Here is a 20,506-nt window from a genome sequence, read left to right as displayed (position 1 = left end):
CACCTATACAGTAAGTGGAGCTGATAAAATGGACAATAAATGTAGAAACAAGGAGGAGGTCATAATGTTATGGCTGATCAGTGTATATGTGTGTTCTCTGTAGAAAATTACTAAAAACAAAATTTGACCAGAGGCATTCAAGCGTTTGCACACGACTGTACTCGATTTGTCTGTCATCTTATGCATAAAACATCTGTTTTTTTCTTTAAGAGTTAAATGTGATGTGTGCAGCTTCATGTTGCCTTACACATAGCAGAATAATCCCACATTTCACACAGTGAAGTATACAGATTTTAAAGTAAAGATGAAATAAACAGCGCTGGGATCGGACTGGCACACAGGGATAGGATTGGGATCAGGTATCGGGAGAGAAAAAGTGTGATTGGTTTGTCCCACGCAGCAACGATACGGATTATGATGAAGGTTTTTATGCAGGATGGTTTTATGGGTATCATTAAAGCTGCTACACGCGCCGCTCTGTATTTCCACTGGGGGATTGATCTGTTATTTTATATGCATTGACTACTGAACAGCCAGTGCGCGAGGGTGAGAGTTGTTCAGCAGTCATCTAGGCAGCCAAGTCATGCATGATGGCTTGGCATAATATACTCAGATCAGCGCAAGCATGTATGTGTGTGTGTTTTCACACAGGGGCCTGGGAATGGGAGTATCTGGAGGAAGCTATAGCAGAGAAGCTGAAGAACCCTTTAGCTGTGGCCCAGCTGATGGACAGGATACGCTCGTTCGTTGGGAGAGAAAAGGTAGCTGTCTAACAGGTCATGGGTCACTCTGGCTGTGGAACATGTAGATCTAAGAAGAGCTCTCTTTAAAGGAGCTCTGTAGTGAGTGGTAAAAACTCAGACACACCTAGAAACCTTTGTAAGTGGCTGGTTTGGGAGTTGCCTAATTGCTTAGCGAGGGTTAAAGCAGGCATTTAGCTGTTGGTGGAGCTGTTATTAAAGAGATAGTTTAAACAAAACATTTTATTTTACAGAAATACCCCCAGATGCAGTCGATGAGCCAAGACATGTTCAGTGTCCACTGTTTTTTTAGTTTTGCATTTGAACTATGAGACTAATGTAGCTAACAAGTAATGGAAATTTATACCTATTGGCATCATGCAAGCTGCATGACTACACTGTAAAGCGTGGCACAGGACAGAAGTTAATTTGATGTATATCATACTGTTAAAATTTTGCTTTTCATTGATTCATTCTAAGTGTTTATTTGAGCTGGATGAAACATGTTAAATTGCTTGTTAACACATGAAGACATTTTTGTAGGTTGAAATTTGAAATAATAAACCATTGTTTACAAGCAGGGGTGTGCAGCTCCGGTCCTGGAGGGCCGGTGTCCAGCACAGCTTGGAGGTTTTCCTACTAATACACACCTACTAAGCCTGGCAATGAACAGATCAGTGTAATCAGGTGTGTTTGAGTAGGTAAATCACCAAAATGTGCAGGACACCGGCCCTCCAGGACCAGAGTTGATTTAAAGATTACTCAACAACTTGACATACACTGTGAAAAAGCAATAGATCACTGGGCTACCATAAAAATTTTGTGTTTATTGAACTACAAATAGTAAGTCACTTAAGACTTAAGACACAGGTTCTAGCTCTGTTAACGCACTATTCGATCAGTTAACTCAAAATTTGAAGTTTGGTTGCAGGCAAATGTGTGATGATGTAGGCATTCAGTTTGCTTGGACTATTGTCAGAGCTTGAATTAAAGGGTATTTGCGAGGGGACGCTAGCCCCTGGTCCAAAAAAAAAAAAAACAAAAATCATCCCAGGTGTAATACTGCCCCTTTGTAGTTCCATTGGATTAATGTTATTATGAGAATTCTTATATAAAGTGTCTCATGTTGTGGAATTACAAATAAACATTGTTCTATATGAAGAAAGATTAGGAATTCTAATCACAATGTAAACCAAGAGACATTTTTTCTCACTCTAAAGTTCTTAACCACCCCTGCCAAAGTGGTCTGAGTACACCATCCCCACTGGGTTTTAGGCTTTGGTTACTTATTAGCCACATTAGCTTCGTAGCTCCAGTGCTAATGTAAAGAGACAAACTCCAGACAACAAACATGCCTTTGCTGAGTGACTACGTTTGGGATAAGGGGAAAATTATGTAGTTATGTAAGTTATGTAAATTAGATTTTAACTTTAATTAGATCTCCTAGGTTCACTTCATAGCTGCTCATGGTTTTGGCGCTTTCTCTGTGTGTAGGCCCCAAGGGACACGCCCACTCCTCGCTCGCAGCAAGGCCCTCAAACACTGGGCAACCTCTTCAATTCCCCTCTCTACTCTGATGTCATTTTTATGGTGCAAGGCAAGTGTTTATGGATACATATTAATGCACATACACTCATGATTTAACATGAAGAGAGTCTGTTCAGGAGAAGCACGTGAGCCCGTCTGTCATACGTGATGTTGGTGAGTGTGTTTATCTTAAGGAGGTTCGCTGGGTATCTGGTTTCAGGGAGTGTGCTGCCGGCACACAGAGCTGTGCTTGTGGCTCGCTGCGACGTTATGGCAGCCATGTTCAGTGGGAAGTACGCTGAGGCCCGGAGTCGAGTGGTGCCCATTCACGGAGTCTCCTCCGACACCTTCCTCGCGTTTCTGGAGTATCTCTACACTGACAGCTGCTGCCCAGGTGAGGCAACTGCACCGACTACACTAATCTTACCCTAGATTAGCAGCCCTCCACCCTGGTCCTGGAGTAGCCCTGTCCTATGAGTAATGACTGTTTCTATAATCAACTATGATTTGATTAATCGATTAATGGATCTCTCACTTTGTCCGTCTCAACACCTCACTGGAAGTTCTGTCTTGCGAAAAGTGTTTTATGAGGCATCAAAACAATAGGAACCATAGCACTCCTATATGCCCTGTAGTATGCCCTTGCAATCTGTCAGATTGATCACATTATACAGCATTATAGTCTGCTTTTTATTCACAGTGCATCAATGCAGCCTGGTGTAGTACAGTGATTCTCATCTGCAGTCTTGGGGACCTGCTAGCCTGTACTGTTTCAAGTACTCCAGTATATGCAGGGCTTGTTAATTAGTGCATGAGCTGGATTAGATGTATTGGGGTAAGGGCTACTGTATACTGTACCATGCAGTGGCTTGAGAATCAAAACTGTAACACACCTGATCCAACCAATCAATCCAAGTAATTTAAAGGAGATTCCATCGATTTTCAGAAAAATCTGCATAATTGAATTCTTGACATGTAAACAAAGTCATTCAGACTGGTTTAATGTGAAATATTGCATTTTAGAGAAACGTAATGACTCAGATGTCTTTACAGTGGTGATAGGAACCAGGGGCCGTTATAGCAATTATAACTCCTGGTTCAACACAAATTAAGCATTTTATTTAGTATCCAAAATAAGCAGTCATTCTACACGTCTTCTTAGTTTTTGTATGTAATGTTGATTATGTCAAAATAGAGGCAACTCTCAAATAGAGGCAAGAGGTTTTCTTTGGGTACTATAACACCCTGCATATACCTTTTCCTCCATGAATGGATTTTAAACATATATTTTAGATCCAAAACATATTGTAAAACTATCATAAAACAATGTCTCAGGCATCAGGCAATGTATTTGTAACCATTTCATGTAATACCATTATGTATTGTAGCTTTTAGAGGCATTAAACAGTTTCTACATTTGGTCACCACAACTGTGAGCAATCCTGACTGTGTAGTGTTCTTGCATTTTACATAAAAACCACTCTGAATCACTACATTTTTATCAGTTGGGGGAATTTTCCTTGAACAAGCCCTCCCCAAGTTAACATGGGTGTGTTAACACATGAAAAAGCACTAAGATATGCAGAACAGGGGGTACTCCAGGACCAACTTTGGGATCACTGTTAAAGCACAGTGTTTCCCAACCCACCCAACACCCAGCCTGTCACTCTTAGCTCTGTTCCAACTCCCAGCACACTTATGCATTCAGTTCTTCATTGATTCATTTCCTAAATGTAATGTTCGGAAAGATAGTACTGGGAATCCTCGCTGGGATAGAGCAGAAATGTGGACTGTTAGGGGGATCGCTGTGGTAGGAGTGGACTGGTATAAAAGTAAATGTTGGTTGTCTCACCATGTTTGGTTTCATATGAATAAGAAGGAACATTTTATCATTTATTAAGTTAAAATGTACCCTAACATTAATATACCCTATCAACAATGTCTAGAGACTTTATCTTGAGATATGAAGTTATCGCCCACCTCTACCGCGAGGACTGGACTGAGAAATGCTGCATTAGATTATTCCTACACTACACTGAAAAATTGCCTTGACGGGACAAAATCATTGATACTCATCTCTTTATTCTCAAAGCTTACGAAGGCGTACAAAGAAGCAAGAACGTCTCTAAAAGAATCAGCTTGTTTACAAGCCAGACAAATGTCCAAATGTTTGCGCCATTCTTTTTTTGGCATTTGACAAATACATCTTCAGATGGAATTAAAGAAAGGCAGTTCAGCTTGTCATACTGCACTGCATGTTCTGTTATGGCAGTGCTTCAAGCTGGTTCGCTTGATTTAATGAATACGAAACTTGTCCTGAATTGAACAGACAGGCATCACTGTCTTTTTGAAGAATGCGCTAGATTTGATTGGCAGTGGATGAATATGAGCGGATAAACAGCAGCAGAGTGTAACGGCTGATGGGTTGATTGATGGGGAGAAGAGAGGAGGTTAAGATGATTGACAGCTCTGTGTTTGTGTGTATGCGTGTGTGTTTAGCCAGTGTGTTGCAGGCTATGGCTGTGCTGGTCTGTGCGGAGATGTATCAGGTGAAGCGTCTGCAGCACCTCTGTGAGGTGTGCGTGTGTGCCTACCTGCAGAGCATGCCCAGCCGAGAGCTGGCCTCTACAAGCATCAGCGTGATCCGCCTACTGAGGAGAGCAAAGGTGAGTTCAGCACGGCTTGAGAAGAGTGCTCCCCCTGACAGCCTTACAGGGAGGTTTTGGAAATTTCTGCAAAATTAAATTTTTAAGATGTAAACAGTCATTCAGAGTGGTTAGAAATGGTTCATTGTTGTGGTGGTGATCGGAACCAGGGGTTGCAATATTTACAACGCAAATATAATTGTTTTATTTACTATCCAAAACCACCAGTGAACCTACACGTTTTCTAAGTTTTATATGTGATGCTGATCTTTTTTTGTGAACATATGTTTTCTGTTTTGCCTTACAACACCCTGCCTGTACCTCTCCACCATAAATGCATTTAAAAATGCATTAAAAAAAGAGGTTTAAGGCCAAAAACATTGCAGATCTATTGTGAAACAGTGTCTCAGGCATCAGACTATCTATAACTATTTCATGTCATAGCTTTTTGTGAGGGAGCTTTTAGAAGCGTTAAACACTTCACACATCTGGTTCCTATCACCACCACTGTGTGCTGTGACTCAGTAAGTTTCTCTGTGAGATGAATTTTGCATCAGACCACGCTGGATAACTTTGTTTACATCTTAACTATCTTTTGAAAGTGTTTATTGATGAATTTTTTAAAATTTTCAATAATCAATACATTTCAGCTTGGGCTGTTCCCTCGACTAGCTGACTAATCATGGCATTTTAATCTAACGTTATCTCCTGTGAGCTTATTAATTGCATTTAACTAGCCCACTAGCACATTTCTATAATTTAAAGTAAATCCAAAGTATTTTTAGGTATTTTAGTAACAAAATATAGTGTAATGCTACCTTCTGTATTTGTGTATTGTTTTGTCTTTTTGGCCATCCTCAAGGCAAAAAAGTTGTATTAAAGGAATAGTTTGACATATATATATATATATATATATATATATATATATATATATATATATATATATATATATATATATATATGGTATTTTGTCTGTACTTTTTTCCATTTTTATAGATAACAGTATGTCAGTGTCAGAAAACACATAAGCAAGTCTTTTTGAGATTACTTATTAACCCAGCACAGCTTGAGTCTTTTGTGATGTTTGTGATGATTTAGGCATGCGGTTTGCATAGCTGATGATACACTTCCATTAGCTTCATAATGTCAGTGCAACACTACTGATGCAAACCTTAGACACCAAAAAATTTTTGGCAACATCTGGGGTACTGTGTAAAGGTCTTAGGTGCTCTTTATCTATTTGCTTATCCATTTAAGTTCTCTTTGAAAAAGACCAGTATTTGTGTCTTTGACATGAAGTGAATTTTTGTGCCCAAGTCCATCTTTTATGTAAAACAATTTTCAGTGCATTCATATAAAATTCATTTTAGTTTGCTTTTGCCTCTAAAGGTCTCAAAATATCAGGTGGTACAACCATCCAACCATATGTTTTGATTAAGTAAATTATCAAAAAAGGTAAGTTAATTAAATACAATTCTAAATAAAAGAGTTTGGTATGATTATGTTTGAAAACTTTAAAATAAAACAAAATAAGGCAACTTTGAAAGTACTCAACTCACTGGAAAAACTTTTGTCCGCAAGTTCATACTTCCTCAAATGTCAGACGGCACAGCCCATAAAAAATGCACATCATGTCCTTTTTAATTAACTTTTTTTTTTATTAAAAAAGTCATTTTGAAAACTTCATTTGTCATTGACCCACATACAGTTACCATCCAATACTTACCTTATCTAATTAGTCTTCAATTCATCTATAAATTAAACTGGGTGATGCTGATGGAATTGAACAAACCAGTGCAATGGCTGGAGTGCAGTGAGAAGTCAGGAACCAAATCTGAGTTCTTCTAACTGTATTAATCTAGCCAGCATATTAATAATGTTTTAAAAACAAAAAAATTGGGCTCCAGAATGGCACAGCTGTCTAAGCGTTGGCCCTGTTGTAAAGCGATCACTAGGTTAAGGCCCACAGCTATCCATGGCCAGGTGTCCAAGAGAGCATATTTGACCTCGCTCTGTCTGGGTGAGTAGAATGGACCACCGTTTCCCCCCCATCACTCTGCATGACGCTAGCCAACACAGGCGTCTCTTAGCTGGCGTAACAGAATTGGCAGTTCTCCTCCAAGCGTGTTGAGCTGTCTGATGACGTAGCAGCAGTTCTAAAAGGTGTGGTAGCTGGCTTCACTTTGGAGGAAGCACATCTAGCCTTCACCTTCCTAGCTTTGTAGCATCATGTGATGGGGGAGACGTAGCTACTAGGTGGAACTGGCCATGACTAAATAATGATTTTTAAAGATTTTTTTTACTGTATTTACAGTGAAATCCAGAAGTCTGAGACCACAGTGAAATTTTGAGATTTTTCATTTTAACCTGGAAATTAAAACAGTTTTAGAATTGTGAACAGCTTAAAACAAAAAAAGTTATGATAATTGATAAATTAAAAAAAAAAGTGAAAAACTATGATAATTTCTAGGCCAATATACACATTTAAGCAAATCTCCGACATTATTAAGGCCTTTGTACAAAAACGTCAGATTTTTTTTGTCTTATCTCTTCAACTGAAAATTGTGTTCAGGTGAATCTGATCTGCTCGTCTGGCGCTTTTGCGCAAAGTACAAAAAACATGCCAGCTTGAGTGCACACACTGTCATTAAAGCGAAAAAAGGTTGCTTACTAAATAACCTACAATGAAAAATAGTGTTAAATTAATGTAATAGTAAATATAAGTGTAATAGTAAACAGTAAATTATGAGTCTAATTAGCGCAAGACTTTTGGACCCCACTGTGTATTTATTGTAATGCTGAGATAAATAGTTTTAAATAGTTTTCATGGCTGTCCAGGACTTTTGCACAGTACTGCACATGTTGGACGTTTGGGGTAAGGAGAAAAATGTGGAAATTTTAGTGTTTGAGAACTGCCAAACGAAGCACGCTTGCAGCTGTTCCATATCACAGCTAACAACTTTGATATACAGAAGAGTGGCTGTAGGCATATCGACCTTGTCACTGCATTAGCACAAACATACTGAGGTGGTGTAAACACTATGCAAGTTACACACTGGACTCAATCCAGTGCCAGTATAAATTAGTTCCTTGTAACTGACAGTACATTTTCTCTGTGATTATATTTGACCTGTTTTGTTTTTCCCTCTGTACGCAGTGCCACAATGCTGACCAACTGTATGTCTGGCTCCTCCACTTCATCGCCAATAACTACCTGATCTTTAGCCACAAACCTGACTTCCTGGAGCTATCAGGTGAGCTGTCTGGGACACCATCTGCTTCATAATCATTACAGCAAACACAGTGTCGTTGTTAAAAGCTTGAAAAACCTGACCAAATGCCCTAACCCCCACCCAACATCTGCTACAGTACATTAAACCATTACAAATCACTACCAGCTTGTTGGCATTTGTACTGCAAACAGAGAATGCTAATGCCTGTAGAGCTCCAGGGGGTTCTGTCCTGAGCGCATAATAGCTCAATTCAGCATTGTATAGCCTCTTTAACAGACTTGTTGACTTTCACAGAAGCCATAACATTTTTGAAAATAATGTAACACAAATCATGGCGTTATCTTCTGATTCAAGTTTATTTCAAACTGCAAAGTTTAACTGACGAGGCCCTTTATATAGTGGGAAGGACGGATCTGACCTTGCTATAGAAATGTAATAGACACATGCAAGTGGTAAACATTCAAGACAGTTTTACCTTTAAAGCGATACTTCATTTAAAAATCATTTTCAGTTGATAGAATTCAGTCGATCGGTCAAGACATGTTTGGTGCCTGAAGTTTGCTTCTTTAGTTTTGTGTACAAGCTACAAGGCTAATGTAGCTAACAAGTAACACATACCAATTAGCCAGTTAGCATCATGCATACAGCATGAATGAAACCAATTCAGACTTGTCTCAAACTCTGTAGAGTAGTTCAGTCATCATAAATTATTTCTTAAGTAGTGTTGTATACAGTCGTATGCAAAGTTTGGGCACCCCTGGTCAAATTACAAGTTTGTCCTATACAGAGAACACACTTCTGCACATTTTAATGCATAATTACTGTTTATTTGCTGAATTGGGGAAAATAATAAAACATAAAATGTTTTCCAATATGTTAAACTCAGCGAATAAATAGAAATCCACACCAAACTTTGCAGGAAGTTTGTTCTGTAGGGGGCTGTGTTAACTCTTTTTCAATTAGAAAATCAACAAAACATATAAACTTTATGACTTTGTGTCAGTTTAGTCACAAAAACAAGGCCATCGTAGGCAAATGTCTGATGATTTAGATGTGCAGTTTTCACATTGCTAACATCTACATCAGTCCCGTAGCTCCAGTGCCAAGCTAAAGATACGAACTTTGGACACAAAACATCACTTTAAGTAATCTAGACGGGTTCAAGTGATTAATATTCATGAAGAGCATAAAGCATAGAGTGAATTGCAGTGGTCATATGGGTGTGAGGGGGAGGTGTGTTGCTGTGGTTTCTATGTAGTCACAGTGCTGTTGTTGGACAGAGGAGGAGCGTGAGCAGGTGGAGCGTCTGCGATGGCCCTCTAGAGGATACCTGCAGGAGCTCAGCGAATACCAGCAACGGCGGAGACAGCTGCGCAAATCCCGCTGCAGCATCATGTGACCTCCCTCACGCAGCATGCTGAAGAGAGGAGCGGGTGAGAGGAGAGAAAGAGGGAAGAGGAGTCACAAACAAACACACACAAAGGCAGACACGAATCTTCCTGTGGAACTCTGATGGAATTCTGATGGGATTTTAATGGGATTTTAATGGGATTCTCATAGAATTCTGGTGAAGTTCTGATGGACTGTGTCTGTATAAACGTTGACCTTCGATCCTGTGACATCAGCAGACAGTCATGTGCTGTCAGAGGCCCCGTGGCGAACACTGTGGCTGTGGACGTTACTGTGTTTCTCATGGTGCCCTCCTGCTTTGTGTACACGGAAGTAAACTGTGACTTCAACTGGACACTGCTGACTACAATAGCTGTGTAACTACAGCCGGGTAAGTCGTGGTTGGACCTTGGTCAGAAAGCTCAGTGGCGTAAACTCATTCAAAGCTGGAACAAACCCCAAAGTGTTAAACAGGGTAGGGTCAATCTCATACTCTCTAGAGATTTCTATCACATTCTCATGGTCTGCCATGGTCTTTCATGGTGCGAATTTCTTTAATTTGTGATTACTCTTGCAAAACAACTTGAATAACACCTCAAATGTTTATTTTTTGCCATGAGGTTATAATTTTACGGTGATGCAACTATTTTTGTAACATGTACATCTGAGATTTTTATTTGGGAACAAATATGTACGCAGTATATGCATCCAGCATGTGGATTGTTTAGTGCAGTCAGTCAGTGTGTTGGACTTCTCTGGCTGTCTTTAGTCTAGTGCAGTTCTGTTTATCTTCATCTCACACTGAATAAAGACATTTTAGAAGGATCCTGAGGTGGCGCGCGTTCGGAGAGTCACTGTGTGCCTATCCAAGAAGCAGCAGCAGCGGTGGCGGCGGGTGCTGCCGGGAGCTGTGTTTGTTTTTATCCTTACTGAGAGAACAAGAGTGTGAGCGACAGAGCAAGAGAGAGAGAGACTGAGTGATGGGGGAGGTGTTAAGGAGCAAAACAGAAAGAAAGACACAGAAGAGAAAACATGAACGGTGAGAGAAATCGATATAGGGAAAAAAATAGAATGAAAGAAACAACTCAAAGAAAAACAAAGACAGAAAGAGCAATAGTTATAAGATGGAGAAAGGGAAAATGGAAGAAAAAGATGGAAAGAAAAATAAAGACAGATATAAATATAGAAGAAAAAGAAATGGAATGGAAGAAAGAAAGAAAGAAAGAAAGATGAACGTGGAGAAAGGGAGAATGAAACAGAAAAAGAAAAAGAGAACAAAAAGAGATAAATGGGGTGAGAAATGCATGTGGAGACAGAAAGAAATGGAATGAATGAATGATAGAAAGAAATGAAAAGGAGAAACAGAACAAAAGAAAGAGAATATAAAAAAAGAGCGAGAGATATCAGATGAAGAAAGAAACAGAAAAAAAGAGACACCAAGAGAAATAAGATAGAGAAAAAAGAAACGGAGGAAAGCAGGAAAATGAAAGAAAGATAAGGAAAGAGTTAAAGAGAAAAATAAATATAGAGAAAGAAAGAAAGAAAGAAAGAACGAAGAAGACCAAGAGAAATAAATGCGGAGGAAGAAAGTTAAAAAAATAAAAGAAAACAAAAGAAAGAGTTAGAAAAAATGTGGAGAAAGGGAAGAAAGAAAGGAAAAGAAAGAAAAATAGAAGAGTAAGAGAAATAAATGGAGAAAGACAAGAAATAAAAGAAGGAAATCAAGAGTGAGAAAAAAATAGTGAGGTGGAGAAAGAAAAGAAAGAAAGAAAAGAAAGAAAGAAAGTTTATGTTGGTGCGCGTGTTATTTACCTACCGTGACGTCACTGCAGGGCTCCTATTTTCTGCAGCATTCCTGCCAGCTTGGCGCTTCTGTCCAGTGCTGAGACGTCACTGCCCCCTCCGATACACTCCTCACCTATAAACACGCGGGGCACCTGCAACCACACACACTCTGTTACACTCACAGTCGCCTCCACAGCGGTTAGTTCTGATTTAAGGCGACAGAAACACAGCGAGTCTGTTCCTCTACAGCGGCTTAAACAGGGTAGTGCACTTTTACGACGGTGCCTTAACCACGAGCCAGCCAGCTTTTACTGGGAAATCAAAATGACTCATGGCTTCCAGTTACAGCAAGTTTAAACCGGAAGGAAAGATCCTAGAAATCTGAAACTGTTCAATATAAGTTATTCATAAAAATATCAGAAAGAAGCAGCAGAGAACCTTTCGACCACTGAAACAGGTGTAGCTGAGGAGAAGAGACGAGGGGCTATAAACAGTGAGGAAAAGGTGACATGCAGAGAGAAGAACTCACAGTTCGAGCTCCGGTTATCTGCTGCAGGTAGTCCTGTATGCTGCCCATGTCGTCCCGTCCACTGATATCGATGAACTCCAGATGTCCTTCTTTGAACTTGTACTTGGACAGCACGTCTTTGGCCTGCACGCAGTACGGACAGGTCGGCTTCAGGAACACCACCACTTTATCTCCCTTGATTTTCGCTTTCACGAATTCCTGAGCCATGCTGCTGCTTGTCGCCCCCAGACTTCCACTTCAGCCGGACCACCGAGGAGCTCTGTGACTGGACAGAGGTGGAGAGTAACAGACCAGCCGTGTATGTTCTGCTCAGCGGCGGTTTGTTTCCCCTAAGAGGAGGAGTCAGTTTCTACTTCCTCTTAGCTACAGCGGCGTCTCTTGTAGGGTCAGGCTAATGATCGTCCATCGTTTTTAATGTCGAAATAAACAAGACAGATCCTCAGACAGGGCACTCCGCTGACAACTGATACATACTGAGTGTCCAAAGAAGCTAAAGGCCCGTTCAAATGAGTGAATTTAGCTTTAATGTGTAACCGCTGGCGCCCACAGCCTGTATCTCTATAGGAAAGCATTACCAGTAGAATGACGCGCTCTGGAGCAGCTGCACATGAGCCACCATGCCCAGTCCTAAGGGTCTACTACACTCTCAGAAAAAAAGGTAGTAAACTGTCACTGGGGCAGTACCCCTCTTGTCACTGGGGTGGTCCCCTCAAGGGTACATCTCAGTACCTTTAGTCAGGGAACATAACTGTACCATAATCCACTGAAATGATATTCTCTTAAGTTGTATTGACTCCACACACCCCGTCTCGTCTCCAGGCTTTTTATTTTATTGTTCTGTTTTAAAACATTCGGTTACGAAAAGGTACAAATATAAAAATTTTCACCTGGAAAAACTTATTTAAGATGCACAATTGGACCTTAAATCCACTGTTGTTCCTTTGAGGGAACATTTACATTGTTTGTACCTTGATGAAGGAAAAATGTAGCTGCTCAGAACCTTTATTTCTAACAGTGTAGAGGGCATCTGAGCTCCCTGGAGTGATGGAGTCCAATACCTTTGGGATGTGTTGGAGTGGGGTGTGGTATGGAGAGAAATAGAAAGAGAAAGAGAGAGAGGGAAAGAGAAAGAAAGAAAGACAAAGAAAGAAAAAAGGAAGAAAGAAAGAAGTATAGAGAAAAAAAAATTGAGTAAGGGAAAAAACCAAAGAGAGAGAGGCTGAAAGAAAGCATGACATTGAAACAAAGATTAAAAGAAAAAGAAAGCGTGAGAGAAAAAATGTAGATAGAAAAGAAAGAACTGAAGAAAGAAACTAACAAAAAAAGAGATCGATAGGGAGAAAGAGAAAGAAACAAAGAGAGGGGGAAAAGAAATAGAGAAAGAAAAGAAAAAGAAAGATAAAGAAAAAAGAAGAAGAAAGAAAGAAAAAAGAGAGAAAGAAGAAAAACCATGATAGAGAAAAAATAATACTGAGGGGAAAAAAGAAATAGAATGAGAAGAAAAAAAAAACAAATAAAAACAGAGAGAGGATGAAAGAAAGATAAAGAGAAGGGAAAGTGTGAAAGAAATAAATGTAGATAGAAAAGAAACAGAATTAGAGAAAGTAAAAAAAATGAAAAAACAGATAAATATGGAGAAAAAGAATGAAAGAAAATGAGAGAACAAAAACCTCCTGACTGTGAATTCAAGTTTGTCCCTAAACCCTTTCATTGACTCTGAAAGGGCTTTTCAGAGTCTGACACTATTGTTCTAAAATCCCTGATGATTAAATGACTAAATTTAGTATCAGCAAGAAAAGGACAGATACAATAAATATGATTATGCTTAATATGAACATTCTGGGTGATGCTGGTGTGAAATTTAACAAGAATGTGAAGCTTTGTGAAGAGTTATGGCCTCTTTGAAGATCATGCACTGCTCTACACTGCAAAAAAAAAAATACAAGAATGAAAGTAAATCTAATCATCCTGTCTAATATTCCTCATTTGGAGATTGTTGTAAGAACATTGATTATTTAACATGTTTCTTATTGTAAATATGCTCTTATTCTATTATCATTTTAATTGTTTCGAGGCATAATGCTTAGGCCAGCAAAAAATAAGACAGTTTAAATGACTTAAAACACAAAAAACTGTTCTTACAACAGTCATGTTAGATGTATCAACCAGATTTTTGATGATTTCCCTCACCAGTATACCATTTTTAGTGCATGCACACCTGTAAGTGTGCCAAATATAATGTTTACATATTGCTTTTCAAAATGTCTGCATAATTCAGTTGTTGTAAACAAAGTCGTTCAGCGTGGTTTGATGTGAAATGGTTCATTGTCTATAACACAAATATAGCCATTTTATTTTCTAGCCAAAATGACCAGTTTTTATATTGTTACTGTTGTGACAAATTTCGTTTGTCCAAAATACTAACTGGAATAGTGACAAAACAGTAAAAGGAGAGGAAAAAACATTCGTAACTTTCAAAGTTAATGGAACAAATTTTTTTTTTTCCACAACAACAAGTACAAGTAATTCTGGATCATTTCTATTGGTCTGTTCATCATGAAATTCTAACACAATGTAAATACCAGCCGGCATTTTCAAATTTCGTTGAGAATGCAGTGGGCCAGTAATGCGTCTAGATACACTATATGGACAAAAGTATTGGGACACCCCTCCTAAATATTTGCATTAGGAGTTTCACGAAATGGGTTTACATGGCTGAGCAGCACAACACAAGCCTAAGATCAAAGGGCACAATACCAAGCATTTGGGGAGTGGTGTAAAGCATGCCACCACTGGACTCTGTAGCCATGGATACATATTCTGTGGAGTGACGAATTACGCTTCTCTATCTGGCAATCTGAAGTCTAAGGTTGGCGAATGCAAGAAGAACATTACACTTGGCACAATGCAATCATGCAGGTAAAGTTTGGTGGAGGAGGGATAACGCTATGGGGTTGTTTTTCAGGTACTGGCCTAGAACCCTTAGTTCCAGTGAAGGGAATCTTAATGCTTCAGCAGACCAAGACATTTTGGACAGTTGTATGCTTCTAACTTTGTGGGAACAGTTTGGGGAAGACCCTTTTCTGTTCCAGCATGACTGAGCCCCAGTGCACAAAACAAGGTCCATAAAGGCGTGGCTGGGTGAGTTTGGTGTGGGAGGACCACACAGAGCCCTGACCTCAACCTCAACAAACACCTTTGGGATGAACTAGAACAGAGATTGTGAGTCAGGCCCTCTCATCAGTGTTTGACCTCACAAATGCTCTTCTGGATGAATGGGCAAAAATTCCAACAGACGCTCCAAAATCTTGTAGAAAGATTTTAGGAAGCTGTTATAACTTCAAAGGGGGACCAACTCCATATTAATCCCTATGGATTTAGAATGGGATGACATAAACCTGTATAGATGTCCCAATACTTTTGTCCATATAATGTATGTGCACTCCAGTATTCACCTGGGTCATGCCATTTGTCCCAGTCAGTCTTCCTTCATTTTATAAAAGGCTACATTAGAAACAATCATGCATTTCTCTCTTTCTCACTCTCTCAGTGGCCCAAAATGAAAGAGAGAATGAAAGGAGATAACACGGAAGAGAAATATATATGAAGACAGAAAGAAATGGAATGAATGAATGAAAAAAAACTATAAAGGAGAAAGAGAACAAAAGAAAAAGAGAGTGAAAAAATATGAGAATTGTTCCAGTCCTCCTAAAGGACAATCCATACCTGTTGATGACAATGAGAATGATAAAATAGTGCTAAACCTAAAAAAATAAGAATTTTGGGGACTACAGTGTCTTGCAACACTTTGCATACACCTATCCACCATGAATGTATTTAAAATAATTCATTTTATGCCAAAATCTTATCTGAAGACTATCATAAAATAATACCTTGGAGATGAATGCACAGGCAGTGCATTCATAACTACTTTGTATAATAACTTTAGGTGAAGGAGCTTTTAGGGGCATTAAAAGCTTCACATGTCTGGTTCCTATCACCACCACCGTGAACAATTCTGACTAAGTTCCTCTGGAATGGAGCATTTCACGTCAAACTGACAAACACACAGAATGCCTTTGTTTACATCTTAATCTAATTGTGCAGTTTTAAAAATTGGTGAAATCCCCCTTTAATGCCCTTCAATAGGGAAGAAACATTGCATGAGCAAGTATCTACCCTTTGGACATATAGTGTAAAATTTCCTCAGTTCCCCAGGAACACAGTTTCCAGCCAAATCCAAATCAAAATCCTGAAATTGAAATCCCCCCAAAAAATAATAATATAAAAATGCACACTGCATTAGATATCACACATACAGACTGCTTCATTTCTACTGAGATGATCCTGATCCTGAAAGACAGCAAGATTGCTGAATGGTTTCACTGAAAGAACATCCGCCATCAATTTAATAATGTCCATTTCACCCGATTCCATTATGCCCATTACTGCAATGTGAAATAAATGTCTAGGGAATTTACAATGTCTTTCCACATGGACAGTGACCTCAAAGCATATCTGGCCAGTCAGACCAGGACAAATAGTTCTGTCCTTATGTGATGGAATAATGAGGTCAAAATCTGTACTTTCGTAGCCTGGTAAAGCAATTTGAGGTGAAAAGGTCAGCACAAAGCAACAGCAGCCAACGTCAACTCCTGTTTTAATGTCTTCAGAGTGTTCCAGTATGGACTGATCATGAATCGTGGATTTCAGCCTCCATCAGTCTTTGTAAGATTTATTTTTCAATAAAACTTTTGGACATGTGTTTTTTTTTTGGATAGAAACACAGCTTGTGTTGGCAAGAAACTGTTTCTCTTTGGATAATTTAGAGAAATCAGATATTATTATTGTAAAAAAAAGAAGCAGCAGGTTAGAGCTTCACCAAAAGGAACCAGAATACAGTAATTTCTAGTTCCCTACAGAAATATTAGTACAGTAGAAAGCTGCCCCCCACACCCTGCAGCGACCAGACTAATATCAGACACATACACCGATCAGGCATAACATTATGATCCTTGTTTCTACGCTCATTGTCCATTTTATCAGCTCCACTTACTATATAGGTGCACTTTGTAGTTCTACAGTTACAGACTGTAGTCCATCTGTTTCTCTGCATACTTTGTTAGCCCCCTTTTACCCTGTTCATCAGTGGTCAGGACCCTCATGGACCCTCACAGAACAGGTACTATTTGGGTGGTGGATCATTCTCAGCACTGCAGTAACACTGAGGTGGTGATGGTGTGTTAGTGTGTGTTGTGCTGGTACGAGTGGATCAGACACAGCAGTGCTGCTGGAGTTTTTAAACACTGTATCCACTCACTGTCCACTCTATTAGACACTCCTACCTTGTCAGTCCACCTTGTAGATGTAAAGTCAGAGAGGATAGCTCATCTGCTGCTGCACAGTTTGTGTTGGTCATCCTCCAGTCCTTCATTAGTGGTCACAGGACGCTGCCCACAGGACGCTGTTGGCTGGATATATTTGGTTGGTGGACTATTCTCAGTCCAGCAGTGACACTGAGGTGTTTAAAAACTCCAGCAGCACTGCTGTGTCTGATCCACTCAGAGCAGCACAACACACACTAACACACCACCACACATCAGTGTTACTGCAGTGCTGAGAATGATCCACCACCCAAATAGGCCCTGCTCTGTGAGGGTCCATGGGGGTCTTGACCACTGAAGAACAGGGGGCTTACAAAGTATGCAGAGAAACAGATGGACGACAGTCTGTAATTGTAGAACTACAAAGTGCACCTATATAGTAAGTGGAGCTGATAAAATGGACAATGAGCGTAGAAACAAGGAGGTGGTCATAATGTTATGCCTGATCAGTGTATATGAGATTAGTATTAAAACAAAGTCGCAGACCACTCTGAACTCTTTTACAGCATCAGAAAAAACTACTTCAGTTGTTTTAGTAGTTTTTAGTTTTATATGTATTAAGTTTTTGCCCTAACTGCAGCTGCACTGTAAAGTTTGGGGGATTGACATTGGGCCTCATTCACCAATATCTTCCTGTGTTCTCCTTAAATTTGTTCTTGAGGAAGGTCCTAAGAAAAAGTCTCAATCAGATTCATGACGTGTTCTTAAACTGCAGAATTGTTCATACCTTTGTGCTCTTACTTGTGCAGAGTTTGTTCTTACCCAAGAATAAATCCCAAATAAAACATTGGTGAATGTCAGAATCTTTGTGAAAGCTGTGTAAGAGGGGTTTTAAGAAGAAATGTCTTCTTAAGAACTGTTGGTGAATGAGGCCCATTAATCTCCACATCACAAAAGCAAAACCACCTGGACATCTAGCCTCCAGTAAAACTGGATTCCAACACTAATCTCAGACATTCTAAACAAAAGCACATGTTCCGGATTAAAGGGGAATTCCATAAATTCATCAAACTTTCTGCCTAATTCAATCACTGAGATGTAAACAGTCAGAGTGGTTAGGTGTAAAATATTTCAGTGTGGAGAAACAAACTGACTCTTAATAGTAATGGTGATAATAACCAAGGGTTGCGATGTCTACAGTGGAAATAAGTAAATAAAATGGCTTTTCATTAATCATCTGCTGTGGAAATCACTGTGGTCAAATCTAGGAATCAGAGTAAAGTGGGCAGGGAGGGGAAGGGGCTTACACTATGTATGTCCCCAAGCTCAACTGACTGGGCTCTTTATAAGTCTTTATATTACACTAATTATAAATGCTAGGAGCTGTGATTCTAGGAGTCATTAAGAGTCATTGTGTAAAACATTTTAACATACAAAATATCAAAAAATGTACTTGAAAAATCCTATCAGTCCTGGAAATATGAGCATCACTACACCTCTCGTGCACATTCATGTAAGCTATGTGCATAATGCAAACACTGACATATGAACACAGCACAAAAAGGCACTCCTTATTTTTGCTGTATCAAATTATGAATTTTGTGTATCGTTACACTCCTTATTATACCAGCTTCAGTTTTACAGGCGTAGAACTACCATCCCCATAGCTGCCTTTCCTGAGTGCAGCTGTACTGTACATTTTGAGGGAGCTTGAATTTGATCTCAATAATACAAAAGCAAATCTTTCTCCCAGAGATGGAGCTTCCTATTCTCCCAGACATTCTGCATAAATAAAAGCATGTCTCAGAATTCCTGAATATTCAAGCAGGCTGATGAAACCATTACAGCGTTTGATGTAAACAAAAATAGGTCAAGAAAGAAGCTTGGGTACATAATATTTTGTCAAGTTCACATTTTATTGAACTGATATAATGCATTTCTCAGGTGAGCAGGTTGGAATTCCTCGAGAACAATCTGAATAAACCCCATCCCACTGCTAAATCAAAAGACGAGTGGTCTTTTTTTACCTTTTGCTTGTTTTCTGTCTGACGCATGCCTTAACCCTTAACACTTAACATCTCTTAAATAGTTAGTGTCAAAGACATTGAATGGTCTCTTCAAAAGAGCAATGGAATTAAGTCTTGTTTTTTGACATAGTCCCAGAAATGTATCAGTATGAATGTATGTGTGTGTATGTGTGTGTGTGTGTGCGTGCATGTACAGATCCAAGAATACAACGTCCTCGCTCTCTCTCCACGAACCCAACAAACACTTCACAGTGCAGACACCAAGTTTGCTGAAGGGACAGTCAATCCTAAAGCTCTCAATGCCAAAAGTTAGAGAAAGAGTCTCTCCAGACGAGCTGCATTGGACTTAGGAAGGAAGGAGGGAGAGAGCGGGCAACACGGCCAAGAGATAAAGTGCTGCTGAACTCCGCTAATTAATCATCATATGTATTTAGCTTTGTCATTTGTCACTGCTTGATCTACCTCTGGGACACAAGAGTAATGTAATTATCCAGGGAGAGGATGGGAAAAAGGGAAGAAAAATGAAAATCATTCTTGCTCTGGCACCAGCAGACCCTGCTTAGTTACTCAGATAGCATCGGTCCCTAAGGAAAGGCTTGCATCCCATCTGCTGAGCACTGCCTCAGATTTGCGAATCAGGCACAGACCCAAATACTGAACAGGATTTATCCATTTCTCTGTGGGTAGCTTCAAAGCAGCCAACTTAGACTTCGAACCACACTGAATACTTTATGGGTTTTAAAGGAATAGTGTTTTTCCCCAACCTAATCTCTCTGTTGAATCTGTGGCCTGTCCATTAACTTCTATTATAAGTGTGTTTGGAGCTCTGTTCTTTTATCAGCTGGAAAACATTTTCACATTGTTGTCTGTTGTAACAGAATGGATGCCACAGATGGAGCAGATAGAGGTTAGACTGAAAAAATACTGGAGTATTCCTTTGAAGCAGGGTAGTTGTGATTCTCAATACTACATTTTGGGGGCGATTATATCAAGTTTGACCCACAATCTTTCCTCCTCCACATGTTAGTAGTGAACAATCTGTGGAGATAATACTCAAATGGGTCAAACACACAAGAAACAGGAGCAAATAATGAGAGAAAGTCTCTCCTATCCAGTAAGACTTTGCACATGGCTGTAGTGACCAGATTCAAATGAGACTAGACTGCATCACAGGGAGCCAAAACAGTGTCTGCATTCATAGATAATCATCAAAACATGATCAATCTGGATGATTTTGGTTTTGGATAACAATAAGAATGGAACAGAGTAAGTGATCAAGGATTTAAGAAAGCTAAAATTGTGCATTG

At 39.5% G+C, this 20,506-nt stretch overlaps 2 protein-coding genes across 3 annotated transcripts in view; one reads left to right on the top strand and one right to left on the bottom strand.

Moving 5' to 3' along the window:
* Positions 1 to 10,365, top strand: part of rhobtb3 (Rho related BTB domain containing 3) — a 33,186-nt gene extending 22,821 nt beyond the window's left edge. Inside the window, 6 exon segments of the mRNA XM_036587699.1 lie at positions 652 to 761; positions 2,235 to 2,337; positions 2,488 to 2,661; positions 4,767 to 4,933; positions 8,070 to 8,166; positions 9,426 to 10,365. Coding sequence (XP_036443592.1) covers positions 652 to 761; positions 2,235 to 2,337; positions 2,488 to 2,661; positions 4,767 to 4,933; positions 8,070 to 8,166; positions 9,426 to 9,544 — 770 coding nt within the window. The 3' untranslated portion in view covers positions 9,545 to 10,365.
* Positions 8,483 to 12,191, bottom strand: glrx (glutaredoxin (thioltransferase)). 2 transcript variants are annotated; one of them, XM_036587698.1, is made up of 3 exons: positions 11,849 to 12,191; positions 11,347 to 11,471; positions 8,483 to 9,562 (listed from the first exon to the last, which is right to left on the bottom strand). In XM_036587698.1, exons 1-2 carry the CDS (start codon positions 12,053 to 12,055, stop codon positions 11,358 to 11,360), a joined length of 321 nt encoding a protein of 106 aa, XP_036443591.1. In that variant the 5' UTR covers positions 12,056 to 12,191; the 3' UTR covers positions 8,483 to 9,562; positions 11,347 to 11,357. The 2 variants fall into 2 exon arrangements, with proteins under 2 accessions (XP_036443591.1, XP_036443589.1); XM_036587696.1 differs by having other exon boundaries at positions 11,351 to 11,471.
* Between the last annotated feature and the right edge of the window lie 8,315 nt (positions 12,192 to 20,506).

The sequence above is a fragment of the Colossoma macropomum genome, unplaced genomic scaffold, assembly GCF_904425465.1.
Source record: "Colossoma macropomum unplaced genomic scaffold, Colossoma_macropomum, whole genome shotgun sequence".
NCBI lineage: Eukaryota > Metazoa > Chordata > Actinopteri > Characiformes > Serrasalmidae > Colossoma > Colossoma macropomum.
Note: the sequence above shows the minus strand (reverse complement) of the source record. Positions and strands in the feature narration are given on the sequence as shown.

Bases quoted from the DNA above. Each gene is read 5' to 3' on its own strand.
- glrx (XM_036587698.1), bottom strand. From the start codon at position 12,055: ATGGCTCAGGAATTCGTGAAAGCGAAAATCAAGGGAGATAAAGTGGTG. The intron at 11,472-11,848 runs GTGAGTTCTTCT...GTGTGGTTGCAG, and splicing joins AGATAACCGGAGCTCGAACT to GTGCCCCGCGTGTTTATAGG.